This window comes from Typopeltis vanoorti, chromosome 18 (assembly GCF_054136105.1).
Source record: "Typopeltis vanoorti isolate ZY-2024b chromosome 18, IOZ_Tvanoo_1.0, whole genome shotgun sequence".
In the NCBI taxonomy this organism is placed as follows: domain Eukaryota; kingdom Metazoa; phylum Arthropoda; class Arachnida; order Uropygi; family Thelyphonidae; genus Typopeltis; species Typopeltis vanoorti.
The window spans coordinates 94,780,715-94,807,867 of record NC_143566.1 but is presented as its reverse complement, the minus strand read 5'-3'; the positions used below and the strand labels follow the sequence as shown (position 1 = coordinate 94,807,867).

At 35.0% G+C, this 27,153-nt stretch overlaps 1 protein-coding gene across 1 annotated transcript in view; it reads left to right on the top strand.

Annotated features, from left to right (window-relative positions):
• Positions 1–27,153, top strand: part of LOC150096955 (retinitis pigmentosa 9 protein-like) — a 63,587-nt gene that overhangs the window by 7,672 nt on the left and 28,762 nt on the right. Inside the window, exons 2-3 of the mRNA XM_090408446.1 lie at positions 1,866–2,026; positions 19,794–19,885. Coding sequence (XP_090264572.1) covers positions 1,866–2,026; positions 19,794–19,885 — 253 coding nt within the window. The remainder of the gene's footprint in view (positions 1–1,865; positions 2,027–19,793; positions 19,886–27,153) is intronic.

Here is a 27,153-nt window from a genome sequence, read left to right as displayed (position 1 = left end):
ATGTGGCAAATAAAAGGAGGTACAACTATGGAAGGATGACTTTAAAACGTGCTGATGGTGGTAAGATAGTTGAATTATGGAGTGAGCATTTTGCAAATGTACCATCTGGGTGGTAACATTGTAATGCAAGATGTGACATTGACCGATGGGAGAATAGAGTTAGAAGAAATGGAGGTGCTAAAATATTGTGGAATTCCAACATGAACAGAGAGCCCTGGGATTAAATGGTATATTGCACCTTGTTTTAGAAGAATGTGCAAGGGTATTATCAGCTCCTCTGATCAAGCTGTTTACTTTAAGCATCAGTACTAGGATGGTGCCAATGAAGTGGAAAGAGAGCAAAAAGGAAGTTCCAGCCTGGTTTGCTGAGTGGTTAGTGTATCCACTCTCCAGCAAAAAGGCTGCGGGTTTGAATCTTGCCATAGATGTTTGTGATTGTCTGGGAAAATACTAGTGGGTAGTAGATGGCATTGGTGTAGATGATGATGGTAGTTGCGGTTTGCTGTAGTTGGTGGACTGAGTGGTGGAGACGGAGAGTTGTAGAGTAGGTGCCCTCCCTCAATGAGTCTTTGGACTCCTTGGAGGTGTCTTGTAAAAATAATAATAAATAGTCCCATTGCATAAGGGAAGCTCCGAGACAGAAGTAGCAAATTATAAGTCATACAGCATCTCAGGAGTGGTGATTTAGATGTTAGAGAAATTGGTTAAAGACAGAATTTTGTACTGGGTGGATAGGAATATGAGTGGCTATGTGGTTTCATGAAAGTGACATCGGAGTTGGATAAGGAAAATACTCAGTGATCTTGTTAGACTTTGCAATAGCATTTGACAAGATCCACATTGAACAAACTCTGTTGCATAAATTAGAGCAAATGGAAATAGATATGAATCTTGTGATTTGGATTAGAGGATGGCTGATGGACATATATCAAAGAGTGGTTTATGGAAGAGTTGAGACTTGTCTTCTGGACTGGTGGTGTATCACAGGACTCAGTACTTGGTTGGTCTTTGTTACATATCTGTTGCATGAATTAACAGGAAATATTCATTTGTTGCTGATGATGCTAATCTGGGAAGAGCAGCAATTAATGAAGGTCATGTAGAAATCCTGCAGGTAGATCTACATAGTCTAGCACTTTGAACAAAGGTAAATGGCTGTCAGTTTAATTTGGCCAGATGTAAGTTATGAGGCTAGATGTTTGGGGGTGATTGTGCACAGGTAGTTGAAGTTTACTGGGAATATTTCTTAGGTATACAAAACAGCACATCGGGTTGCATGGTTGTTGAAGAATACATTAACAAGCAGGGATAGAGAAGTTATTGTTATTCTATATAAGGCTACATCTGGACTGCTGTGCACAGATATGGATGGATGCCCAGATTCTGTGGGAATGAAGTGACAGACAGGATCTAGAGACAAGGACAAAGATTGTTGCAGGACTGTGAAATGCTCCCTGTGAGAATAGATTGATGGTCTGTTGGCTTCAAAAACTAGCTAATAGGTAAAAAAAGAGGAGACATGATAGAAACATATAAGCTATTCAAGGGGTTGTATAGGAATGATGCTGAAGACTTTTTTGTGTACATGGCAGGAAGGGAGAGAGAGCATTGGGTCACCCATGGAAATTGTGTATGAACGTGGTTAGCAAAGGTGTTAACTAGATTTTTTGCTTGGAGGATGGTGAATGGGTAGAATGTGTTTGCCAGAAGTGGATATGAGTGCTTTAAGAATAAGTATGATAGGTATTGTGTGAATGGATCAATCTCCAGCTATGAGTCTTCTGACTCCATGGAGATACCTATATAATAATAATAGTGTACTTGTTTGCAGTTTTATGAGTAATTGCATAGACTTGATTTTTTAGTTATGGCCAAGCTCCTCCTGGACTAGTACAAGAAGAAAGAGAAAGACCCGAAGATTGCATTCCAAACTTACCTGAAAACCAGAGTGCAAGAGAATTTTTAGCTAAAGCTCCAACTAAAGGGCTCTGGATGCCACTTGGAAAAGAAGTTAAAGTGATGAAATGTAATGTTAATGTTAAGGAATATTTTAGCTAAATGTTGACTAACTATTTTAAGTATATCATATATCACAATGGCTAAAACAAGTTATATATCATGTATATACAGTAATCCCTCAGTTATCTAACTAGTGCAGAGAGCAATTTGCCTGTCAGTAATTGAAGGATTGGATAACCGAATGTACAGTTACACTGTGCTATATCCAACCCATTCAAGGGTTGGATAGTTGAAGGTTCATTCAGTGGTTAGATAATTGAGAGTTCACTGTACAATGGTTTGCATTTGAATGGATTCAGTGTAAGGAAACTTGAAAAAGTGTTGTTGAATGAAGTGGATGTGCAGAATCAGGGAAACTAGATTTATTAAGGGGGGGGGGTAGACCTTAAGGAGGCAGTTGAGTGTATAAATGAGTATAATATGCCCGAGCGAATAAGGATAACAAATCAGAATGGGATAGTTAGTATAAGGCATCAAGATAGGGATGGGGCTAACGGGTGTCTGCAATTCATGTATACTAATGCTAGGAGTATTAGGAACAAGAAGGAAGAATTTTTGGCCTTGGTTGGCACTTCCAGATCACAGGTTATTGGCATTAGTGAAACATGGCTGACTGAAGATGATATAGCTAGTGGGATTGAATGTGAGGGGTATAGTGTGTTCAGGAATGACAGGGAGAATAAAATGGGAGGAGGAGTATTAGCTGATGAGCTGCAGCCAAGGAGAATAGAAGTTGAATTGCAGGATAGAGAAAAGAGCACATTTGAGGCCATTTGGTGTGAGATTGAGGGTAGCAGAACAAAATATAAAATTGGGTGCTGTTATAGACCAGGTGATGGAAAAGATGGTGGAGATAGTATGCATAAGCAAATAGAAGAAATGAGTGGAAGGAGGGTAATTATTATGGGAGATTTCAATTATGGTAGCATTAATTGGAGGGAGAAGAGGACATATGGAAGGAAGGAATTGGGTTTTATGCGGTTATTAAGGGATAACTATCTGCGACAGCATGTAATGGAAAATACTAGGGGTCAGAGAGTGCTTGTCCTAGTAATTGCATCTGAGGATTTGGCTGTAACGAATATGACCACATTGCCACCAATTGGTGAGAATGATCATAGGGTCTCGACTTGGGAGGTGACTAAAGGTGTGGAATTTACAATTAAGACAGGGTACATGTGGAATTATTGGGCAGGTAAGTATGACAAGCTGAGGAGTTTGATTGGTTCAGTGCCATGGCATGTAAAACTGCAAGGCTGGATATTGATAGTGCATGGGAGGCGGTTAAGAAGTTTTTGCAGGAGGCAATGGCTGACTGTATACCTAGAGTCCGAATAATAAATCAAGTATGGATTAAATGGATGAATAACACCATTAAGCTTGAGCTGGAAAAAAAAGAAACAACTGTGGAGAGAATTTAAGGAGAAAGGTGACCTGCAGGCACATGAACGATATAAAGCCTAGGCCAGAAAGGTAACAAGCATGGTAAGAAAAGCAAATGTGGATTATGGAAGAACATTAGCCATGCAGGCTAAAGAGAATCCCAAACAGTTTTTTCGATATGTTGCAAGTAAAAGAAAAAATGTATACGGCAGATTGATTTTAAAGAATGCCGATGGTAGGGAGGTAACCAAATCAGCTGATATAGTAGAATTACTGAGTGAGCACTTTGCAAGAGTATATCATCCAGGTGGTGACATTGCAGAAATGGAAGAACCAACAGCTTATACGAGAATTGTGGTGGATGAAGTGGAGGTGAATAGTCTATTACAAAACCTCAATGTCAATTCATCTGCGGGATTGGATGGTATACTCAGTGCCATGTCAGTGCCTTTGACCATTTTGTTTAATTTGAGTCTTGGGTCTGGGTTAGTTCCAAGGGGGTAGAAAGAGGGGAAAATAGTTCCGCTGCATAAAGGAGGTTCCAAGACTGCTGTTGAAAATTACCGGCCAATCAGCATATCAGGAATTGTTATCAAGGTCTTGGAGAAAATAGTCAAGAGGAAAATACAAGATTGGATAGATGAAAATGGGATACTCTATGGGATGCAGCATGGTTTTGTGAAGGTAGGTCATGCTTCAGTAACTTGCTCACATTCTATAACACAGTAATGGCTAAACACAGTGACGGCTGAACTGGATAAAGGTAACAGGTTTACAGTGATTCTGCTGGACCTTGCTAAAGCCTTTGATAGGATACCACATGGAATTCTAATAAGTAAACTGCAGCATATGAGAATGGATATAGGGTTGGTGAGATGGATAGGAGGGTGATTTATTCAGGAGTAGAGTCCCAAAGACGGCCTGTGACTAGCGGTGTGCCGCTGGGTTCTGTTCTTGGATCGCTGCTGTTTAATTTGTTCATTAACGATATAGGAAAAGATCTGAGAGGAAGTGTTCACTTGTTTGCTGATGATGCAAAGTTGGGTAGAACAATAGTGAGTGCACAGGATGTCAAAATTTTGCAAGATGATTTGGATAGTTTGGAGGACTGGGCTAAGGAGAATGGATGTCAATTTAATGTGGAAAAATGTAAGGTTTTGCATTTTGGGATGAAAAGATTAGCACCAGTATATCTCATTGGTGGAACTGTACTCCAGGAGATTGATGAGGCCAGGGATTTGGGAGTGTCGGTGGATAGGGAGTTGGTTTAGGGGACACATCACAAAAGTGGCAAAATCAGCTCATCAAATCACTTGGTTGCCGAAAAATACTTTAACAAGCAGAGACAAACAGGTTATTGTTCCTCTGTATAGAGCCTTGATAAGACCCCATCTAGACTACTGTGCCGAGATATGGGCACCAGAGTTTTTTCTCGATGGGGAGGAGGTGGAGAGGATCCAGAGATGAATGACCAAGATAATAGCAAGACTATGGAATGAACCTTATGAGTACAGGTTGAAGATTTGTGGGCTGCAGAAATTGGTTGATAGGCAAAAAAGGTGTGTATGATTGAGACATTCAAATTACTGAAGGGTTTCTATAAGATTAATTCAGAAGATATTTTTGAGAATAGGACTGGTAGTGGGAGGACTAGGGGCCATCCATGGAAGCTTGGTAAGAGTGTGGTTAGAGCTAGGTTTTTTACTTGGAGAGTGGTAAATGAGTGGAATAATCTGCCAGAGTCTGTTGTGGGTGGCATGACTGTAAATGAGTTCAAGGTGAAGTATGATAGATACTGTGTGGCTGTTCTTGACATGATGTTGGGCCTCCCTCAATGACTCTAAGGACTCCTTGGAGCTGTCCGTAATAATAATAATGGCTGATACACTGGCTGATAATTTGCAAACCTGTATAGATACAAAAAAAAGTTTTTTTTTGTATCTGCATTACTGCATTCTTTTTCTTTTGTGTTCTTAATTCTGTCCCTCATCCAAAGATGGTCTCAAAAATAGATCTGTTTTTGAGACCACTTTTTTTTTTTTTTTAACTAACAATCTTTTTACTTATCCTCTTGATATAACTATTCTACTGAAGAGAACTTAATTCTACCTTTCCTATATCTATCTTTTCTCTTCTGGTATTTTTTTTATTCAGTCCCTTCATTATCTTCGAATATTTCTGTACAGGAAATCCATGTTTTTGTTTTGAAAGAGGAAGACCTCTTTTGACATGATCTCTCTCTCTCCCTCTTTTTATTTTATTTTTATTTTATTTTTATTTTTTTTATTTCCCACAGATAAAAATGCTTGCTTGTGGATCAGAATTCATGTTTGTGAGCAAGTTCTTCTAGCATAGATTGAAGGATGATATGTTTTTTGGTTGAAAAGATATTGGATAAAGATAAGAGAAACATTTGTGAGGATTTTTCAAGTGAATGTGATAGTTGGAAAATGATGCATTTGACAGACATAATGGTCTTAATTGACTTAGTGTAATCCAAAACAATATATTTTAGCAGTATAGGTGAATATCATTTCCTTTCTTTTCTTCAAGATGCAATTCTATAATTCTGAAATGAGTATTCTTAGTTTTGCACTTCTCAATTACCTCTTAAACAAATTCCTTCCTTCTATGTGCTTAAACTTTTCTCTCTTTTTTCTGTATTATTCCATAAGTTATTAATATGTGTCATTCTTGGTTTAATGTTACTCTTTATTCTTCATACTACTCCTTCATCTGCACCTCATCACATTCAGCAGTTTTTTTATATATAGTGCAGATCTTCAGGCTGCCACAATACAGGTCCCGTGAAATTTCTCCCCTACAACTCCCTTGTGATCTATATATTTTAATAATTCTTATTTGAAGTGCTCATTCACTTTTAATCTTTTATGCTTAGGAGACCTTGTCATATACTTATATGACATACAAAATCAAAGTTTTATCATCCAAACTGGGACATTTTTGAGAGGGGGGGTGCTAAAGTAATTAAAATCATATAGTATTTTGAAATATTTATTTGTTGATGACATGCTGGACCTATAAAATAGTTCTATTAAAAACTATTTTCAGAAATAAACTTCTTTCTAAAAAAAATTAATTTGAGTATCCATTTAATTATTTAATTTGTTTGGTTCTTCCCTTGCTTTTGTAGGAGCAAATTTCAATGTCTTCTTGTTTTCAATAATTGCAAATTGCTAAAAGTTTCAAATGCTGAAGTTCTTCGGCACTCTATTCGTTGAATACTTTAATTAAAGATTTCTAACTGATTTTGAACAAAATTCAAACCAAAATTTAGAGTTGTTTAAAAAAAAAAAGTTCAATATTATTGTAGGACAGGTTAGGTTGATTTACAAAATAACTGTTCAAAACATTTCTAAAATCTGATAATGACATGCTTTCAGTTTTCAGATTTAGAAAGTGCATACTGCCATGCTGAAGTCTTTTTTGAATTCAATAATATCAGCTCCATCATCATTATCAAATTCATGCCATGTACCCACACAAGCGGTGTACAGGATATGATAGTACTACATGAAAAATTCACATCATTACTAACTTCCTATCTACAATTTTCCTCCAAATCAGTCTGTTACCTGTCAAGACTCCAACATTATCAGATCTTATATTTCTATCTTCTAAGGCATTTAAAGTGTTCTCTATCAACCTGGCAGAGAACACTTGTTTTGCTAATAATAAATTTAGTTATTTATTATTAGCGAAACTTTATCCTTTATCCAAGTGTGAGCAAACAAAGTTTGCACCTGAAAATAAAGATTCTTCAGGACTGGGGTAATGTAGTAGAACACCGTCAACTCGTAGCAAAGGTAGACCAAACTAACATCACTCCTATCACATTATCTCCCATAATGCAAAACAATCTCCTTGCAGATATGTATAATATTATGCATTAAGGGAAGGGCCACTACCCAGACTAGTTTCGACCTTTATTGAGGTTTCTTCAGTGGGAGCCAGGTCCCGAAGTGGAGATACCAGGAAGAAGCAATGGTGAGATCATCTTTACCTATAGGAGTTGCCAAAAGGTCACTTTTTTATTATATTATTCTGGATTTATAGAACGATGTTGAAAGTTTTTTTTCAGTTGGTTAGCTTGGTCCACCTTTGCTACGAGTTGCCCAGTGTTGTACTACCTTACCCAGTCCTGAAGATATTTTCAGGTGCAAAATTGGTTTGCTCACACTTGTATAAAGGATTAAACTAAATTATTATAATCTAACCAAGTGAAAAATAAACTTTCAACATCTTTCTCTAAATCTAGAGTAATTTAATAAAAAGGTGGCACACCTTTTGGCATCTCCTATAGGTAAAGATGACCTCGCCATTGCTTCTGCCTGGTATCTCCACTTATGGGCCTGACTCCCACTGAAGAGACCTCAATAAAGGTTGAAACTAGTCTGGGTAGTGACCCTTCCCTTAATGCATAACATTAGACATATCTGCAAGGAGATGTGTTTTGCATTATGGGAGATACTAAGATAGCAGTGATGTTAGCTTGGTCCACTTTTGCTACGAGTTGCCCGGTGTTGTACTACCGTACCCCAGTCCTGAAGATATTTTCAGGACTGGGGTACGGTAGTACAATTAAAAAATTTATTATAGTCTAACTAAGCGAAAAATAAACTTTCAACATTGTTTTGCTAATCTTTCCTTTGCCATTCGTGTTTAAGTGACCATACCACCCGAGATTAGCTCTGCTAATTAGCTGTCACTGCTAATCTCATTCCTGAATGCTGGCAATGCCAAGTTCTTTCCTAATATCCTTGTTTTTAATATGATATTGCCATTGATGGCATCTATTGATGCCCCTAATCTTTCTCAGGACTCTCATATCTGCTGTCTCAAGTCTTTGTAAGTGTTTTACTTCTGATCTAGCTCTCAGATCCATAAGTTAAAATTGGTTTGATCACTGTCTTATATACAGCTAATTTAGTGTTTTCACTAATTTCTCTCTTATCAGTTGACTTCCTACCATACTAGCATTTCTATTTTTCTATTTCCATATTTAATTTACCATCTTCACTAAAAATTGTGCCTAAGTAGCTGAAATGTTTTACTTGTTCTATAGGTTCTCCATTCACAATGCAGTTGATAATTTCAGTACTTCTGCCTATTTTCATCGTCTTTGTCTTGTTATTGCTGACCTTATATCTATTACAACAGTTATACAATTTAGTCAGGGAATCTTGCAGACTTCTAACAGATTTATTTAGAAATATAACATCATCCGTATAAAGCAAAGAGCTGAGATTAACATCTCCAAATTTGATATCATGTTTAATACCACTTTCCTTAATAATGTGATCCATATATATAATGAACAACAGAGGGGATAATGTACATCCTTGTCTCACACCAGATTTAAAATTAAACCATCTTCCTGTACTTCCTTAAATTCTAACTGCTGACTTGCAACTCAAATAAAGACTAAGTATTGCTTGATATAATGCCTCATTGACACCACATAACTGTAGCGTATTGAATAGCTTCTCTCTTGGCACCTTGTCATAAGCCTTTTCCAAATCGACAAAACTTAAATACAGATCTTTGTTATATTCCCATTATTTCTCCACTATTTGTCGTAAAGTGAAGATCTGATCCTGACAGCCTCTATTTGGCCCGAATCCAGCTTGTTCTTCACCCAGCTTTTCTTCCACAATTCTTCTCAACCGTTTCTCAAGTATACTTGCATAGATCTTGCCAGGAACACTCAGTAGGGAAATACCTCTGTAATTCTCACATTCAGTTTTATTTACCTTTTAATATATGGGTACAATGAGAGCACTATTCCAATCATCTCGAATTCGTCCCTCTGTCCAGTCCCTCTTAACTATGCAATGCAGCCACTGTAATACTTTTATACCTCCGTAGTTGAGCATTTCTGGTTGAATATCATCTACTCCTGCTGCCTTTCCGCATTTCAGGCTTGTAATGGCTTTTTCTACTTCAAGTATGGATATGTATTCCTGACTACATCCTTGAGTGTTTTTTTACCAGTGTGCTGTCACTGACTGTTTCATTCAGCAACATTTCGAAGTAATTACTCCATACTTCAAGGATATATTTTTCTCCAGTTTCATGTCACTTTTATCATCTGTAATTCTCCTTTACAGCACTCTTTCCTCCATTTCTAAGCTTCTTCAACAACCTCCAGAATATCTTGCCCCCTGCTTTATATTGATTTTCTATGTTCTTACCAAAGTCTTCCCATGACTTTTGTTTAGCTAATTTTACACAGTGTTTAGCTTTTGTACATTTTTCTCTGTATTCTCTAAGAGCATAAGCTGACTTATTTACCAGTAACTTTTGTTATGCTTTCTTCTTTTCCTTCACTGCCATTTTTGAGAAGGGGGGGGGGCATAAGTAATTAAAATCATATAGTATTTTGAAATATTTATTTGTTGATGACATGCTGGACCTATAAAATAGTTCTATTAAAAACTATTTTGAAAAATAAAATTCTTTCTAAAAAAATTAATTTGAGTATTCATTTAATTATTTAATTTGTTTGGTTCTTCCCTTGCTTTTGTAGGAGCAAATTTCAATGTCTTCTTGTTTTCAATAATTGCAAATTGCTGAAAGTTTCAAAAGCTGAAGTTCTTTGGAACTCTATTTGTTGAATACTTTGATTAAAGATTTTTAACTGATTTTGAACAAAATTCAAACCAAAATTTAGAGTTCTTGTTTGAAAAAAAAGTTCAATATTATTGTAGGACACTTAGGTTGATTTATAAAATAACTGTTCAAAACATTTCTAAAATCTGATAGATGACATGCTTTCTGTTTTCAAAGTTATAAAGTGCATCTGCCATGCTGAAGTCTTTTTTGAATTCAATAACATCAACTTCATAGCAAAAATTTTGTAGTTTATTTACTCTTTGTATGTATGAAAATGTTTTTTATTTTTTACAATACAGCTTCTATCTCAGTTGGTAGAATATCATAGATTGTTTGGATGTGATTATGAATTATGTGTGCACCACAACCAATTCCAATTACATTTCTTTTCCATAGGTTTCTTAATTTAGTAACAGCATTGTTTTTACCATGCTGTTGTATGCCACCAAAATTATTATTATTGTTATTATCCAGGCCTCCATGGAGTCAAAAGACTCATCGTGGGAGGTCATTTTTGGGAAACACAAAGTTTATCATACCACTCCTTGAATCCATTGACCGTTCCCGCTCCAACTACTCTCTCAGGCAATGCATTCCAAGGTTCAACTACCCTTCAAACAAAGAAACCACTCCTCACCCTCTTGCACACAGCCTCCTTTCGTAACTTCCAGGGATGGTCCCTTGTCATCGCTCCTTCCCGCCATTCCACCAAGTGAAAGAACTCTCCAATGTCTACGTTGTAACTGCCTCTCAACAGTTTAAAAGTCTCGATCATATCACCTCTCCTTCTATCCACCAAACTCTGCAGTCCACATCCCCTCAATCGATCCTCATAACTCATATTGTACAGTCCTGAAACCATCTTTGTTATCCGCCTCTGCACCCTTTCCACAGTCAATTTATCCCTTCAAATCCTGGGGACCAAATCTGAGAACAATAGTCTATGTGTGGTCTGATCAGTGCCTTATGCAACATATTATATGACTGCAAGTCACCATCCTTCTCAGTATTGCAGCAATCCTCTGAGTTACCCTCACCACCTTTGCAATATGCTCCCTGAATTTCAGTTTTCTATCAATCATCACCCTCAAGAAATTGGTATTCATATTATCATCATGAAATCAAAATAAACTTAACTGAATCTACAGTAGAATTTACAATAATGTTAGATTCTTGTATTTTCAACAAAATAAATTTCCAATAGACTTTGATCCCATGAACTGGATAAAAAATTGAAACCATTATTAGAATTAACCTGATTTTCTATTAGAAGCATGTGATGATACATATAAAACTGATGTCATTTAATTGTTTGCAGAGTTTTTCTGCTAATGGAGTTAACACATTAACAGCTATTGCTACACTTTTCATATGTGCACAAGAAAACTTGGAACCAAAAATGTATATGATTAATTTAGAAGAACAGTCATTTGATCTAAATGAAAAGTTACATTTCACAGAATGATATGTAAATACTCCTGCTGCAGTTGCAAAATCATTGTTTTCAGGTGCAATCTTCTTAAAATAACTACTAAATTTTGAAGTAGAGGCTGATTCTTCTTCACCAAGTTTATGTCTTCTGGTTTTCATATGGCGAGTAATATCACTATGCCCCCCCCCCTGCCATGGTGATGGGAAATGTCAATAAACAATTTGTGCAAGTTACGTGCTCACCAGTTTTTTTGAGAAACAGAAACATTCATTTTCATTTCTTTCATAAACCCTATGGTTTATTGAAGAATTATAAACCCTATATTGCAAAATAAAAAAGTGTGACCAAATAATAAAATAAGGGTTTAGATTTTCCATTATGTAATAAATGACAAAACGACAAGATCATTCAGATAGGACTGTTCAGTCTCTATTTCTTTACACTCCCAAACATAATTTCTAGTTTGTTTATTTTTATCATAATTTCCAAATTTTGAATAATCATTAAATTTGATCTTCTGCTGAAGAGTGATAAATTTGGAGATAATGCAGTTGAGATTAGTTAAGCAATGGAAATTGATGATGACAGAACATTGATGAAACACAAAGAACTGGAAGGACCATGCACACAAGATGAAAAAGTGGAAATTGCAAACAGTAATGGGAGACATAAAAGAGAGAAGAGAACCAGATGAGTATGAAATTATAAAAAAAAAAAATCCAGAATTAATGTATAAATTTCAAAAGTTACCTCAGCATAATGACACTAAATTGAAATCTTCATAATGAACTAAATATGTGAGAGGCTGTAATCAAATATAGCTTGAAATCTTCAGCAGTCAGAGAAAATTATAAATGGTCACCCCCAGTTACAAGGGGGGGGGAGGACAAAAGTGATGAACAACTAGTCTGCATTAGTAAGCTTGAGGGCAGAGATTGGCAGCTGGCTTAAGTTGATACTGTTATCTTAAAACACTAAATTAAAGTAATATGGTACAACATACAGTATTTCTTTAATTAGAAGTTTAATTAAAAGTTATGAAGCCTTATTTATAAAGTAAAAAATTCTAAAAAATAATTAATTTTTCATACAAAAAATGTTCTTATGCAAACTTTGTGACATTTAATTAAACTTCAAATTAAAGAAATACTGTATATATCAAGGTGGAGATTTTGCTGTTGCTGATGTGAGAGAGAGAGAGATGCTGTAAAACTTGATGTAGCTTAGAAATACCAAAGCGCTTTACAGAGGTCAAGTTTACATCGATTTTTACAGAGTCAAGTCTCATGAGAACTGTTACAAAAATAACCTTGTTTGTCTCTATATTTTATGTTAAATATTAATGCAAATAACCATATGGAATTGATTGTATTTACTGTTTTATTTAAAGTTTCTAGAATGTCAAAAACAAAGGCAATGCTTTGCCATTGGAACTTTGTATAATAGCTATGTATAAGAGCACATGAAAGTTGTTTACGATCAAGTATGTGAGCTCTTTGCATGAACACCTTCAAAGCTAGTATCAAATAGATCTGCTAGTTTCAGAGAAGTTTCCACTGCTCGACAAGACAAGGAAAAAAGTGTGCACAGGAGAAGAAAGAACGGGTTGGCCTTAACAGAAAGATCAAGGAGAACTGCCCATTTCTTTGGGGTTTACAACCCTTGGGTCAAGGTCCCAAGAAGGCGAAAATAAAAGGGGCTGAGCCGAACATCAGGGGGAGAGTCCAGGTCCAGTTGCCGAGAGAGCAGAGGCGAAACGCTGTTACTGAAGAGAGCCAGAGGCAGTCGGCAGAGAACTAGAAGCAGTCAGACCCAGAGGAACAGACTTTACGGCGAACCCATGCCAGAGGAAAAATTGGGAGAACAGCCGATGCGAAGTGCTGGTCGGATGTCCTAGTGCTGCGGGAAGTCAACCGAAGCCAAAAGCTGCAGAACAATCTTCAACCCTGAATGCTGAAACTTCTTGCCTGAGCTTTTGAGTACTGGGAAGATTGCAGTTCAAGATCCACTGATATTCCGATGAAACGCGCCCTGAAGCAAGACTCTCCAGACAGAAACCTAAGGCCTGAGATGAAAGAAAAACCATAGAGAATTTGATGCAGGACTTTGGAAGGTGTCGTGACAAAGAGCCTCTGTAAGTGTGTTACATCCTTTTATGTACATTCTTTTTGTAATCTAAGAGATATGTCATAGATGGACTGATAAGAAATAGTAATAAGAAATATCTATAAGAGAGTCCTCTGATTTGTTGTTAACTGGAATATAAATTGTAAGATAAATTGCCATAGCTAGTTAATCTCTGTATGAGTAAATTAGTCTCGGCAATTTAATTTTTTTTTTAGCAGAGAAGTTACAGAGTAATTATATTGTATAGTCATTTAATATTGAAAAGGGAACGTTTGTTTCTTTATACCAAAAGTATAAGGATAGGTAGAGAGAGAATAACTTCCCTATCGCTTATTTAATGTACCTTGTTTTTATTGTAAATAAATGTGTTTTAATTATATGTCAATAGTTCCACCTGATTGTTTATTTTACAATGCACTGTTTCTAAAAAAAAAATGCAAACTTAAGAGTGGGAAACCAAGTAAGATAGCCGAAGCGTATAGTTAAGTGCAAATAGATCACGACTGTTTGTGTAAAGTTTTACTGAACGAATTTGTGTTAGAGAAAGAGAGAGAGAAATCAACTGGCCATATTACTGAGTTTTATGCCAATTAAAAGATACTTATCAAATAAATTTTCTAGTATCCATAGGCATAAAACTCGTAGTGCGAAAAGTAGATAAACTAAGTATGCAATAGTAAGATGGAATAGTGAGAATAAGAAAGGAACATATATAAAAGTTAATAATAACGGTGGCTTATAAATAGCAAGTAATAGCACATCGTTTACAATGCATATCAAAATTGAGGTAGATGAACAGAAGGTGTTCAGCATATTGAAAAATATGAATGTGAACACAGCAGTGGGACTAGATAGCATGTCAGCTTGTGTACTACATGAATGTGCAAGGGAATTGGCATTGCCTCTGATGAAGTTGTTCAATCTACGTCTCAGCTCTCGCAAGGTTCCAGGAAAGTGAAAAGAGGGTAAGATAGTTCCATTGCATAAAGGCAGCTCCAGGTCAGGTGGAAAACTACAGATCAATTAATATACCAGAAGTGGGTTGTTAAAGTATTGGAAAACATTGGTTAAGGTAAATCCAACAGTGAGTGGATAAGGATTCGATACCCTATAGTGGGTAGCATGATCATGGAGAAAACAACATCTTAAAAATACATTGTACTTTACACAAAAACAGAGTTTAGAACAAGTAGCAGTTGTGTTTGAAGTTCAGTCCGAGCATTAGTTCTGGTGTGAAGCACTGTGCGTGTGAATGATATCATGAGTGCGCCAAAACTGGATTACAGTGCTATGTGAATTGGGCAGGCTGTAACTGAGATTGCTGTTTAGATGGGCAGGGTCAAGAGCTATTTCTTTGGATTCCAAGATACGTCTTTCTAATTCATTGGAGCATTTAGGAATTTCCACAGTAGCTCATCGGGCGAGATCCTTGTTGTCAGAAGAAGAGGAACTTCAACAAGAATTTAGTTACCTCAAAAGGACTTTCTTAAATAATGGTTACTCTCCTAAAAATATCTATAATTGTTTTAGTGTACATAATCAACATAGTAATGAAGATAACTCAAGCCCAACAGCCTACATTTCCTTACCATATATAAGTTCTCTTTCTCCTAAACTAGTGAAAATCCTGCAGAAATTTAATGCTAAAACATATTTCTCCACCTTTCCAAAACTCCGATCTTACCTCAGTCAATCTAAAGTAAAACACAACCTTCTTCAGTTCCCAGGAGTATACAAAATCATTTGCAGCTGCAGAAAACCATATTATGGCCAGACAAGAAAAGTCCATCTCTCTCTCTGCGTAGAAGAACACCAACGTGATATCTCTTATAACAGAGTCCATGCTAGTGCCCTATCCAGCCATGTTTTATTCTCAGCCAATACCAATGTTGAAGAACGACAACATCAAAGAGACTGAAACTCAACTTCAAACATCCATACATGCTCTGATGAATTAGAAAGACGTATCTTGGAATCCAAAGAAATAGCTCTCAACCCTGCTCATCTAAACAACAATCTCAGTTACAGCCTGTCTGATTCACATAGCACTGTAATCCAGTTTTGGCGCACTCATGATATCATTCACATGCCAGAACTAATGCTCGGACTCAATTTCAAACACAACTACTACTTGTTCTAAACTCTGTTTTGTCTAAAGTACAATGTATTTATATGGACAATGAAAATAAGATGTTGTTTTCTCCATGCTACTGTATTCACGTGACGAAGTCGGCATTTCCAATGAAACTAGTAGTGAAACCTTATTAAATCTCTTGTATTTTTTTTCAGTATTTAAGTCAGTTAATAATTTTAAACATATATATATATATATATATATATATTTTTTTTTTTTTTAAGAAGAATTTTCTTTTATTCAATAATGATTATTATGATCAGGGTACACTTTTTTTTTATATGGATGAATGGGTAATCCTGCAGACTTGTGCTGGATTTACATAGTAGTATAACATGACCTGTAAAGATCTCCAATATGGATGAATGGGTAATCCTGCAGACTTGTGCTGGATTTACATAGTAGTATAACATGACCTGTAAAGATCTCCAATTTTGATATCAATTTTAATTCCACTTTCTTTCACAATGTGATCCATATAGTAATGAACAACAGTGGAGGTAATGTGCACACTTGTCTCAAACCTGATTTATCATCACATTATCTTCCTGCACCTCCTTCAATTCTAATTGCTAACTTACAACTCAAATATAGACTATGTTTTGCTCGATACACCATATACCTGTGGTGTTTTGTACAGCTTTTTCCTTGACACCTTGTCATGTGCCTTTTTCAGATCTACAACACTTAAATACAGATCATTGTTGTATTCTCATGATTTCTCAAATACAGGTATCCCTTGAATAACGCGATTAATTAATCCCTCGATGTTACCGCATATATCAAAATCGCGTTAATCAAATACAATAATCAATGGCAAAAATTACAATTCATCCATGATCGATTAGTGTATTAATAATTCATTTTATATGGCACTCTTTTAGGGAAAATAAAAAATGAATGCAAAGTAAATGTTTAATAAGTGCTTGCACCCTACATTAGTTACTGCAATTTTTTTTATCAAAAAAAAGTTATCAAGAGTCGTTTGAACAGTTTTAGTTTTTTTCTTATCAGCAGAAATTATATCATAACAAGCAAAATGACTCTTTGGACCTCAGCAAACGGGCATTCTTCGATTAACATGCGGATCCGTATCCATTGCTTGCTTCTTAAGCGATTCTGAAATACGAAATCACTTTCAAGATCTGAAATTTCAGATCTTGAAAGTGACTTTTCAAGTCACTGAAATTTTTTGAATTTGAATCCAGTAATTCTTTAATATCTGCATCAACACCATCAAAACCAAGGTCTTCACCAATTGCAATGATTTCTTCAACCACGTTGTTTACAATATACAATATTTTGAAAGCCACCTAAGTCGTTAGCGCATTCTGGCAAAAGGTTTTTCAGACAGCTCTCATGTAGCTTGCTCCCACAAGTCATGAATGTTTTTAATTGAGTGTTTAATGTTAAAATTTTTCCCAAATTCTTGGAGCATAATCGCATTTTCTCCAGTTGTTTCTACTGCCTTTGAGAATGTCGTTTTAAGAAAATAGGCTTTGAAAGTTGCAATTACGCCCATGGCCTTGATGTCATATTTGATGGTATTTTGGCAAATTTAAAGGTGTGTTAATTAAAACTCTTGCCGCGTATATAAAGGGATTGTCGCAATTAATTTTGCCGTGTTAATCAAACCCTACATTAAGCAAGGGATACCTGTATTTGTCTTAAAGTGAAAATATGATTCAGACAACCTCTATTTGGCCTGAACCCAGTGTGTTCTTCTCCAAGCTTCCCTTGCACAATTTAGCCTTTTTTCTTCTCAGAACACTCAATATGAAAATTTCTCTATAATTCTTGAATTTGGTTTTATTTCCCTTTTTATAGATGGATACTGAGAGAGCTCTATTCCAAACATCTAGAATTAGCCCCTGTGATCATGCCTGAATTATGCACTGTTAAAATTTTATACTTTCTTCAAACATTTCTGGTTGAATATCATCTACTCCAACTGCCTTTCCACATATCAGATTTTTGATGGTTTTTCTACTTTAAGTATGGATATATATTCCTGTTGAGTGTTTTCTACCACTGTGCTGATGGTTTTACTACTTTAAAACTTTTACTTCATTTAGCAATCTTTTAAAATAATTGCTCCAGACATCTGGATTATCTTTATCTTCAGTTTTCATGTCACTTTAATCATCTCTCATTCCTTTTACAGTATTTATTCTCTCCTTCATTTCTAAGCTTTATCAGTAGCCTCTAGAATATTTTGCAACCTTTCTGATATTTATTTTCTATGTATTTACCAAAATCTTCCCATGATTTTTTTCTAGCTAGTTTTACACAGTGCTTCACTTTTTTATATTTTTCTCTATATTCTCTAAGAGCTGATTTAATTCCCAAGAGATTTTGATATGTTTCTTCTTTTCCTTGACTGCATCTTTAACTTCCTGAGTCCACCATGAAGTTCTGATTTTTCTATTCTTGAAGACAACCTCACTACACGTCTCTGGCTGAATCAGTTGTTTTCTTCAGGGTTTGCAACTGAATCTAAAATTTTTTTTTTTTCCAATAATGTTTGTGTATTTTAGTCTTCAGTTCACTCTGAAAAACTGTTCAACTTTGATTAGTTTTAAAACTTTCTTATACACTCTTCTTTCAATATGAAATTTAATTTTATCCTGCTCAAATTAAAGGATCACTTTCAATTTCAAATCCTTTGTATACTTTTATCATGAACCAGTGGGAAAACATTGTTATCAAAAATAATATAGTCAATGAGACTTTTCTTGTTTCTTGCATGTTTCCTCCTTATGAATTTTTGCACATTTTTATGCTAGAACATAGTAATAAGTAGTTTGTCCTGAACAGAAATCCAGCAGATACTTACCATTATTATTTGTTTTAATCTTCTCTCCAAATTTTTCCAAAACATTTCTGTATGTCTGGTAATCATTTCCTACTCTGCTGTTTAGATATTCAACAAGGACCAATTGTTCTTTTTTCTTTGTGTCAGTTGCCTTCTCTAATTTTTTGATAAATTCCTTCACTTCTTTTATTAGAACCTTCTATGGGACAATAGGCACATAAGACTCATTGTCCAGTTCTCCATTCCAATATCTGCTCACATCACTCTGCTTTTCCTTGATTATTATTGCCTGAATATAACATCTTGTATTTGTTGCTTAGAAAGATCTCATCTGTTTTTGCTTTCTTTGTTTCAGATAACTCCTGTTATGTCGATCTGATACTTATCCAATCCTTCTGCTAGTTCCATTCGTTTCCATCAATGCTGCTTATGTTGATTGTGCCAATCTTAGCTCTGCCGATGTTGAGTTGAGTTGAGATTTATTATAGTAGCTTGCTTTTCACCTTGGTTTCATGACTTAAACAATAAGTATCTTGTTTTAACTGGGTGATGCCACAGTGAGAATGAAGTTCTGTCATATTTATTAAACATGACATTATTAAAAAAAAAAAGTTCTTTCTTGTTGTACCATTATTTTGCATTATGGTGTGAGCACCAATAAGAAAAAGATTTATAGTACCCATACGCATAATACCTATTGTTAAAAAGTGAAATAAAAAACTGATGGTGAGAATTACAGAAGAATGTCTCCATTAAGTGTTTCTGGTAAAAAAACTCTAGCAATACCCCACTAAATACTTGTGATATTCGCTTCTGCCTCACATATAGTCTTAAGCCATTATGCCATTTCCCCTTGCTTCTCTACCCTGAGAGGACATAATTTATCTCTTACCTAGAGTAACACTCCACTTTACCCTCTCTTTATTTTATTTTTTATTTTTTGAGTGTTATTTTGTAAAGTTATGCTAATGTTAGTTTACTTTCAATAGCTTTGTTAGTTTAATTGTATATTATGACAAAGTCAACCATATAAGCTTGTATAGAACTGTGCTTCATATATTGACCAATAAATATTTGGAAATACCATGAAACTAAGTATGAACATACAGAAGGCTTTGATATATCTTGTTCTGCATCATTTACTATTTGAAGATGTATTAAATTATTATTATCATTAATATATGTTATGACAACATATAAGAAATTATTGTGTTGTGATTTAAAATTAATCTGGTCATCTTAAATAGGTTGGAGATGTAAAGCATATGGACACAGGACTGGTGATAGAGAATGTCCGTTATTTGTTTCTGGTAATGCAGCAATCGAAAAATTCAGATATGTGAGTATAAAATAATTTTCTCACTCTGTTTTTGTGTGTGTTAATGTAATTTCTGAAATATTCCATTTCAGAAATATCCAGTAGCACAATCAGTGAGGCAATAAAAAACACATTGACAATTCTCAAAGAAGCATATAACTTCTACAATTAAATACATGTATAACACTGCCTGTTCAAATCATCCAGCTTCAAAATTTTGTTAAAATATAGTAGTTTAGATTTCAGCAAGTTAAAAATGATTTTTTTTCCCAGAAAGTTTGCTTACTTAACTAAGCTGATTTATCAAAACAACTCTGTAGTAGGAATGCATTGTTTTTTATGGTCTGTTAGAACTTTCAGTTCTTATTTTTGATACTGGGATTTGGCTTAGTTGATTTGTAGATTCCTTACTCCTTGTGGTATTCTATGTACATCAGATTGTGGGATCAATGCCATGCCTGACAGCTACCTCATGGGGTGTACAGGATATTATGATAGTACTACATGTAAAAGTTACATCACTACTAACTTCCTATCAACAGTTTTTCTCCAAATTAAATCTGTCAAGACTCCAATGTTATCACATCTTATATCTCTGTTACGTCTTACTGTATCAACCCACCTTGATCTTCCTTTGGGTCTTGCCATCCTGGCAAAGAACACTTGTTTTTCTACCACCTGAAATTAGCTCTGCTAACATATTCCTGAATGCTAGCAATGTCAAGTTCTTTCCTAATATCCTCATTTTTATTATGATACTGCCAATTGATGCCTTCTGTTCACCTCCCTAATCTTTCTGAGAACTCTTATATGTAATCTCCAGTATTCAGTCAAGTGTTTTATTTTTTACTCAGCTTTCTCAGTAAGCCAAGTACTGTTCACTAATGACTCTTTGCTAACCCCCTGATAATCCAAGTACTGTTCCTTAACTGCCTTTGTTACAAAAATATTAAACACCAAATTTGACATACATTAATTCTCATTTCAACTATATCAAAAATTGTACAAAATCATCAAAGATGGTTCTTCTTCTCCTCCTCCTCTGTTTACATACACTTGTATTGGTCATATCATTCACCTGACTTCAGTTTGAAATATAGTTCACTTGAGAATTTTAACAGAATCAGACTAAAATAAAGTGGACGAAGGTCCCATTCCTCTGCCAGCACTTGGACATGTCACATTATACAACACATTTTGAACAAATATGTAACACAGTTATTTCGTATGTTGCTTAAGATCCTGAGAATTTCATTACAACCAAACTAAAATAGAGTCTGAGAGTTGTTTCTTTCCTCTGGGGACACTTCTACAGGTCATGCTTTTCAATATATGTTGACCATATTTGTAATATTGGCTTTTCTTATACTGATTAAGATCTCCTGAAAGCTTCACTACAACTTAAATTGAAATAGTAGGAAGGGCCCTACTTCTCATTTTAAAACTGTACAATAGTTTTATAGACAAATGCCAAATGGAGGATAATGGATGAAAAGGAGAGAGAAATGGAAACTACACTTTGACATAGTCGCAGTTTCCATAATTCATCATTTCAACCACATTTCAAATATAGTTATTTCTTATATTACTTAAGGTCCCTTGAGAATATGAGTATAGTTTGATCAAAAGTGGAAGTAAGGGTTGTATCAAGAGAAGGACACTTCCAGGTTGTGTCACTCAATTTTGAATATAGTAATTTTTTGTAATGCTGCAGATCTCCTGAGAATTTTGGAACAATTGAGCCAAAAATGAGTAGGAGAAGGGTCATAGAGAAGAGGATAGAAAGTGAAATGTTGCAGATATATTTATAGATTGTATTGCCAAATTGATTTTGTTAGTTTAATCATCAACTTTTTTTTTTTTTGAAAAAAAAAAAAAAAATAGCCAAATGCTGAAAAAAAAATGAAAGCAGGAAGTTGGCTGCAGTTCAGAAATATAGCTACTTTGCTGATGTTATATTAATCATTGAGTATTTAAATTCCTTTCTGATTCAGCAACACAATCATAGATCTACTTTGCTGATGTTATATTAATCATTGAGTATTTAAATTCCTTTCTGATTCAGCAACACAATCATAGAATCAACAGAACCATTACTAAGCTAGTAAAAATGATAACCAGTTATTTGATTCTGAATTAGAGCCAACTTCCTACTTGCTCAATACTTGCTTCACATTTTTTACTGAGATGAATATTAAAATAAGTTTTAAAAGAGGTATACCGTGAGTGGACATATCGATACAAAATTAATAACGGAAAACTTGCATACAAAGATTATTTAATAGTATAATTTTCGCCTGTGTCACAGCCATCTTCAGTACATTTTAAGCTCAAATTAAACAATAACTGACAATTCCAAAAAGCGCCACCTAAGTAGCTGGTGTAAGATAACTAAAAAGGTCAATAAATTTCCTAACAAAAAAAAAAAAAATGTATACAATAAAAAGTTAGGAAAGATTAGCTAATTTATAAAGTACTATCTCCCATAAAGGGGATAGATGTAAGCCGTTGGATATCTGTTTAAGTTAGAAGAATGAAGTAAAGTTTCACATGTTTTTTTATAAAGGCGTTCTATGAGGAACTGACTTTTGTGAAGGACTCTTGTCTTTCTCCCGTGAACTCTATGTCTAGTGAAGATGGCTTCCACATCTTGATTATCCAGGTGTCTACCAGATTCCGTGCTCTTATGGATTATCTTATTTCGAACAAACAGGAAGATCTGCCTCTATTTGGTTAGAAGAACACCAATCTTATATTGAATACTTTAAACCTGAAAAGTCTGGACTTGCAGAACATGCCATCTTCACTAGACATAGAGTTCATTGGAGAAAGACAAGAGTCCTTCACAAAAGTCGGTTCCTCATGGAACACCTTTATAAAGAAACATGTGAAACTTTACTTGACTTGCCTGGTACACTCCCAGGCAAGTCAAGTGTGAAAGTGTCTTTTTTGAAAGGTAGGATCGAGGAATCTTATTTATTGATTTGAAGGTAGTCTGAAATTCAAACTTTTTTGTAGGACTTTTGAAATGCATTCCATGATGCTTTTTAATTAAAGAATGGATATTCTCTTGGTATCTGATAAGGGGCTATTGGTAGGAGAATAATTATCCATGATGCTCTGTAATTTAGATGGAAAATATCCATTGCAACTGAAGTTATTTTTTTATAACTTCTAATTCTTGTCTGCATGTATCCTCAGAGGAACAAGTGACATGTGCCCTTTGGGAAAGAGTCTTGACTATGCTGATTTTTTGTGAAAGGTGGTACATAGAGTCCTGAGGAGTTTATTTTCCAGTGAATGTTGGTTTCTTACAGAGTGAAAAGCTGAGAGTTCCATCCACATCCCTCTTTAGTAGAGCATCTAAGAAAGGAAGGATCCAATTATTTTCCTTTTCTAATGTATATTTAATTCTGGGGAAAGATTGCTGATTTTCTTTAAGAAACCAGATACCTTCATAAACATCTATGCCACTCTGGGGGATTTGAATCAGGTCCCATAGCAAAAAGGTGGCCATGCTATCTATCTTTTATTATTATTATTATTTGTCACCTGTAGGGGAGTCCAAAATCTCATCGAGGGAGGGCATTTACTCTACAGTTCTGCTTCCACCACTCACAATCCACCAATTGACCGCAACTACACCAACGCCATCTACCGCCGACTGCCACCACTAGTATTTCCACAGACAATCGCAAACATCCATGCCATGGCGGGATTCGCACCCGCAGCCTCTTGACTGGAGGGCAGACATGCTAACCACTTGGCCAGCCAGGCTGACTGCATAAACTGGCAGATGAATAAGATACTCAGACTATGACTTAATTGTCTTGTTCTTCTCATTCATCTTACTTGTCTGATGCAATTTTGATTGAATTTGTAGGTGAAGCAACTATGAGACCGGTAAATTATGTTCTCTGGCCATTTTTCTTGTTTTGCTTAATGAAAAATCCAGGTTTTTATTGGGATCACCCACCAAGTATCTGTGTATGAGATTAAATAACTCACCTAGTTCTAGATAGGATTTTTGATTATCTAGAGCAGTGGTCGCCAAAGGGGTCGATATGACATTGTTAGTGGTCGATTTGGGCTCAGGGGTTGATTGGGGTTCAACAGAAAAATATAAGACATCATTGTATGGGTAATATTTAATTCGGTTAACTTGGATTACCTCCATGACAAAAGACATGGAGGTAATGACAACGCAGTTAAGAGTGAATCGTGGGATCAGTACCTCCATCTTACAGGTCCATGAATAGGACCTGTAAGATGGAGTAAGGTCATGAAAATAGTTACTGAGGCCAATCAAGTAGGCCAAAATAACGTATTTACCAACAAACGGATGTTGGTGGTTCCTGCCGGCCGGCGCAGTGGGAGCGAGATTGCAACACATGCGTGGTTGCATATTTACTGATACAGGTATTCGATCCCAGTCTCATTTTTGCACATCGACATACAAGTGAGCATTAATGTTCTAAAATTCATCAACATACATATTATAATTTAATCGTTATTCATTCACGAACTAAACTTCTCTATGTTGAAAAGTTGAGCAGCGCTGGTAGTAATACCAGTGATATTAATACCAGTAGTTTATTAATATCACTAGTAATACCAGTGATATTACTAGTGATAGTAATATAATAATATATACTATATTATACATACAATAAGCACTGTAACTATAAAATAAACAATCTAAAAACTCACATAAGCGTCTTTTTTTGCTTGTCCTATTATAATTACATAATAGTAAAATATAGGGGGTCGATAAAAAGTCAAGAAACTTTTGAAGGGGTCGACGGGCAAATAACTTTGGCGATCCCTGATCTAGAGGCCAATATTAAGGCTGCAGACCAAGAATTCTTCAGTCTTCTTTCAAGATAGTGTTTATTAGCAGTAGTAAAAGTACCAGTAGTATTTTAAATGAATAAAGGGATCCTTTTTGTGGATATAAAAGGAAACTTATTGTACTATGCATTTTTAAGAATAGCTTCATTTATTTTGTTCAGTTTGTTTGTTTGACCAAGGGACAGGGTGCTAATTACTAAAAATAACACTTGAGAAAACTCTTTTCTTCTTTTAGAAACAGTAACTGTTTCCAAAATTTATTATTATTTTTTTTTTCAAACCAGTGCTTTCTGGAAGAGCTGTGAAATCCTTAATTTTTCAGAACCAGGAAGAGTATTATTTGAAATGCATGCATTCTCTGCATCCAAAACATAGGTTTTCTTTATGGTGGAAAACAGCCTGAAAAGGCCGTTTTCATCAGTTTTTTTTTTTTTTTTTTAAACTAGAAATGTGTGGTTTCAGTTCAAGTAAAATAAAGCAGTTGCCATTAGAGCACATGATTGGCATTGAATAAATTTTCTTATATGGATGAAAAATATTATTATCACACCCTCCATGGAGTCGGCAGACTCATCGTGGGAGGTTCATTCAACTGACAACATATTTATTATATAGAATCTTAAAATCCTTACCTCCACTCTTTTGTTCAAGTAAAAACTCTGTTCAAATCTTCCTCAAGGGAATTAGCATCAGCAGTGCTACTTATAAATCTTCCTAACTTTGCATCATCAGCAAATAACTGAAGATCCCCAGTCAGTCCACATGATATATCGTTTACAAACAAGTTAAACAGCAGGGGCCTCAGAACAGAACTTTGAAAATGTTACTTATTTGTAGAAAATAAATGTTCTCATTTCAACAAAAAATAAAGGAAAGAAATAGAAAAATAGTCTTTCATAAAATATTCATTCTAGTACAAAAATTTCCCACTCACTGCAAAATTTCAATTTTTATATCACTTGAAAAGGAAGAAAGAAATATAGTTACTTTCAGAATACACGAGATAATGCAAGACAGTGTTTTAGTAGTAGTAAAATTCGCAGTAGTATTTTAAATGAATAAAGGGATCCTTTTTGTGGATATTTGTTATTATACTATGCATGTTCAAGAATAGTGAATGGCAATAATATAATAAATATCATTGTTATGTTAAAATTTCATTGTGGTGAAAGAGAAAGAAAAGCAGATATTATTAGAACACAGTTTTTAACAACTAACAGCATAATTCCCAGCAAAATTCAGAAAGTAGTCATGTTATCTCATAATATTCAAAGATCAAATTTTGTTTTGCATACTTAAGTTGGTATGTGCAGCAAAGAACCTTAAAGGTTCAGATAGATAAAGAAGAAGATATTTGAAAGATGTACAAAAATCATTTTACATATCATTACATCCTTGCAGATGAAATCCTAGTTTCGATCATAGAAAAATGCTAAAATTTTATTGCAAAAAAAAAAAAATAATAATTTGAAAGAAATATAACATGATCTTTTTTTATCATAAAATAGCAATATCTCTCGGGGAGTGGCAGCCTGGAACCCCTAGAGAGCATAACCCCAGGTGGCAGACAGGGGAATGCCTCCCCAAAATGGAATGGTAGGAGGAAAGTGAAAAACCTCCTGTAGACCAACAGGTATGCAGCAGAGGAATGGTAAGCTGGCTGCATTAATTTCCTAAAATCCTCAGGTTTGAATCGGCCAGCAAATAGAAGCAGAAATAATGCTACCACATACGGGAGAGATGACATGCCTAACTCAAGTTTGCATAGAGTAAATGAGAAGACAGCTATGTGTAACGCAAATCATTAAAAAAAAAAAGCCCCAGGCCAATCATGCAAACAGCATATATAATATTTCAATATCAATATCAGAACATTGTACAAACCTGGCAAATTAAAACTGATAGAAAGAGAACTTGAACTATTTAAATGGGAAATAGTGGGAGTTGCAGAGACCCACTGGACAAGCGAGGGAAAAATTGACATAAAAACACAAGCATATTTTACTCAGGAAGGAAAGATAACCATCACAGAGAAGGTGTAGCACTAATCATTAAAAAATGGCTTTTAAACTCAATAGCTGATGTAAGACCTATTTTCTCTAGAATCATCTCAGTAAGATTCAAAGCAAAAGAAAAAGGAATATATATAAAAATAATAGAAGTTCATGCCCTAGACCCATGGTGTTCAACCTTTTTTACTACGCAAGTTACTTTTCTATAAAAAGTTATTCGGCGATCTACTCTCTTATATAGATAATGTTCCCCCAACCTGATATCTGATCGCACAAATAAACAACTAAAAAAAAAATACACAACTAAAAACTTTATTTGTGTATTTAAAAATTTATTTATCACTTTTAATTATTTTAATGCAACAAATATTTTAATACAACAAAAAAAAAAAAAAAAAATATATTGGAATAAAATATTTATTTCTC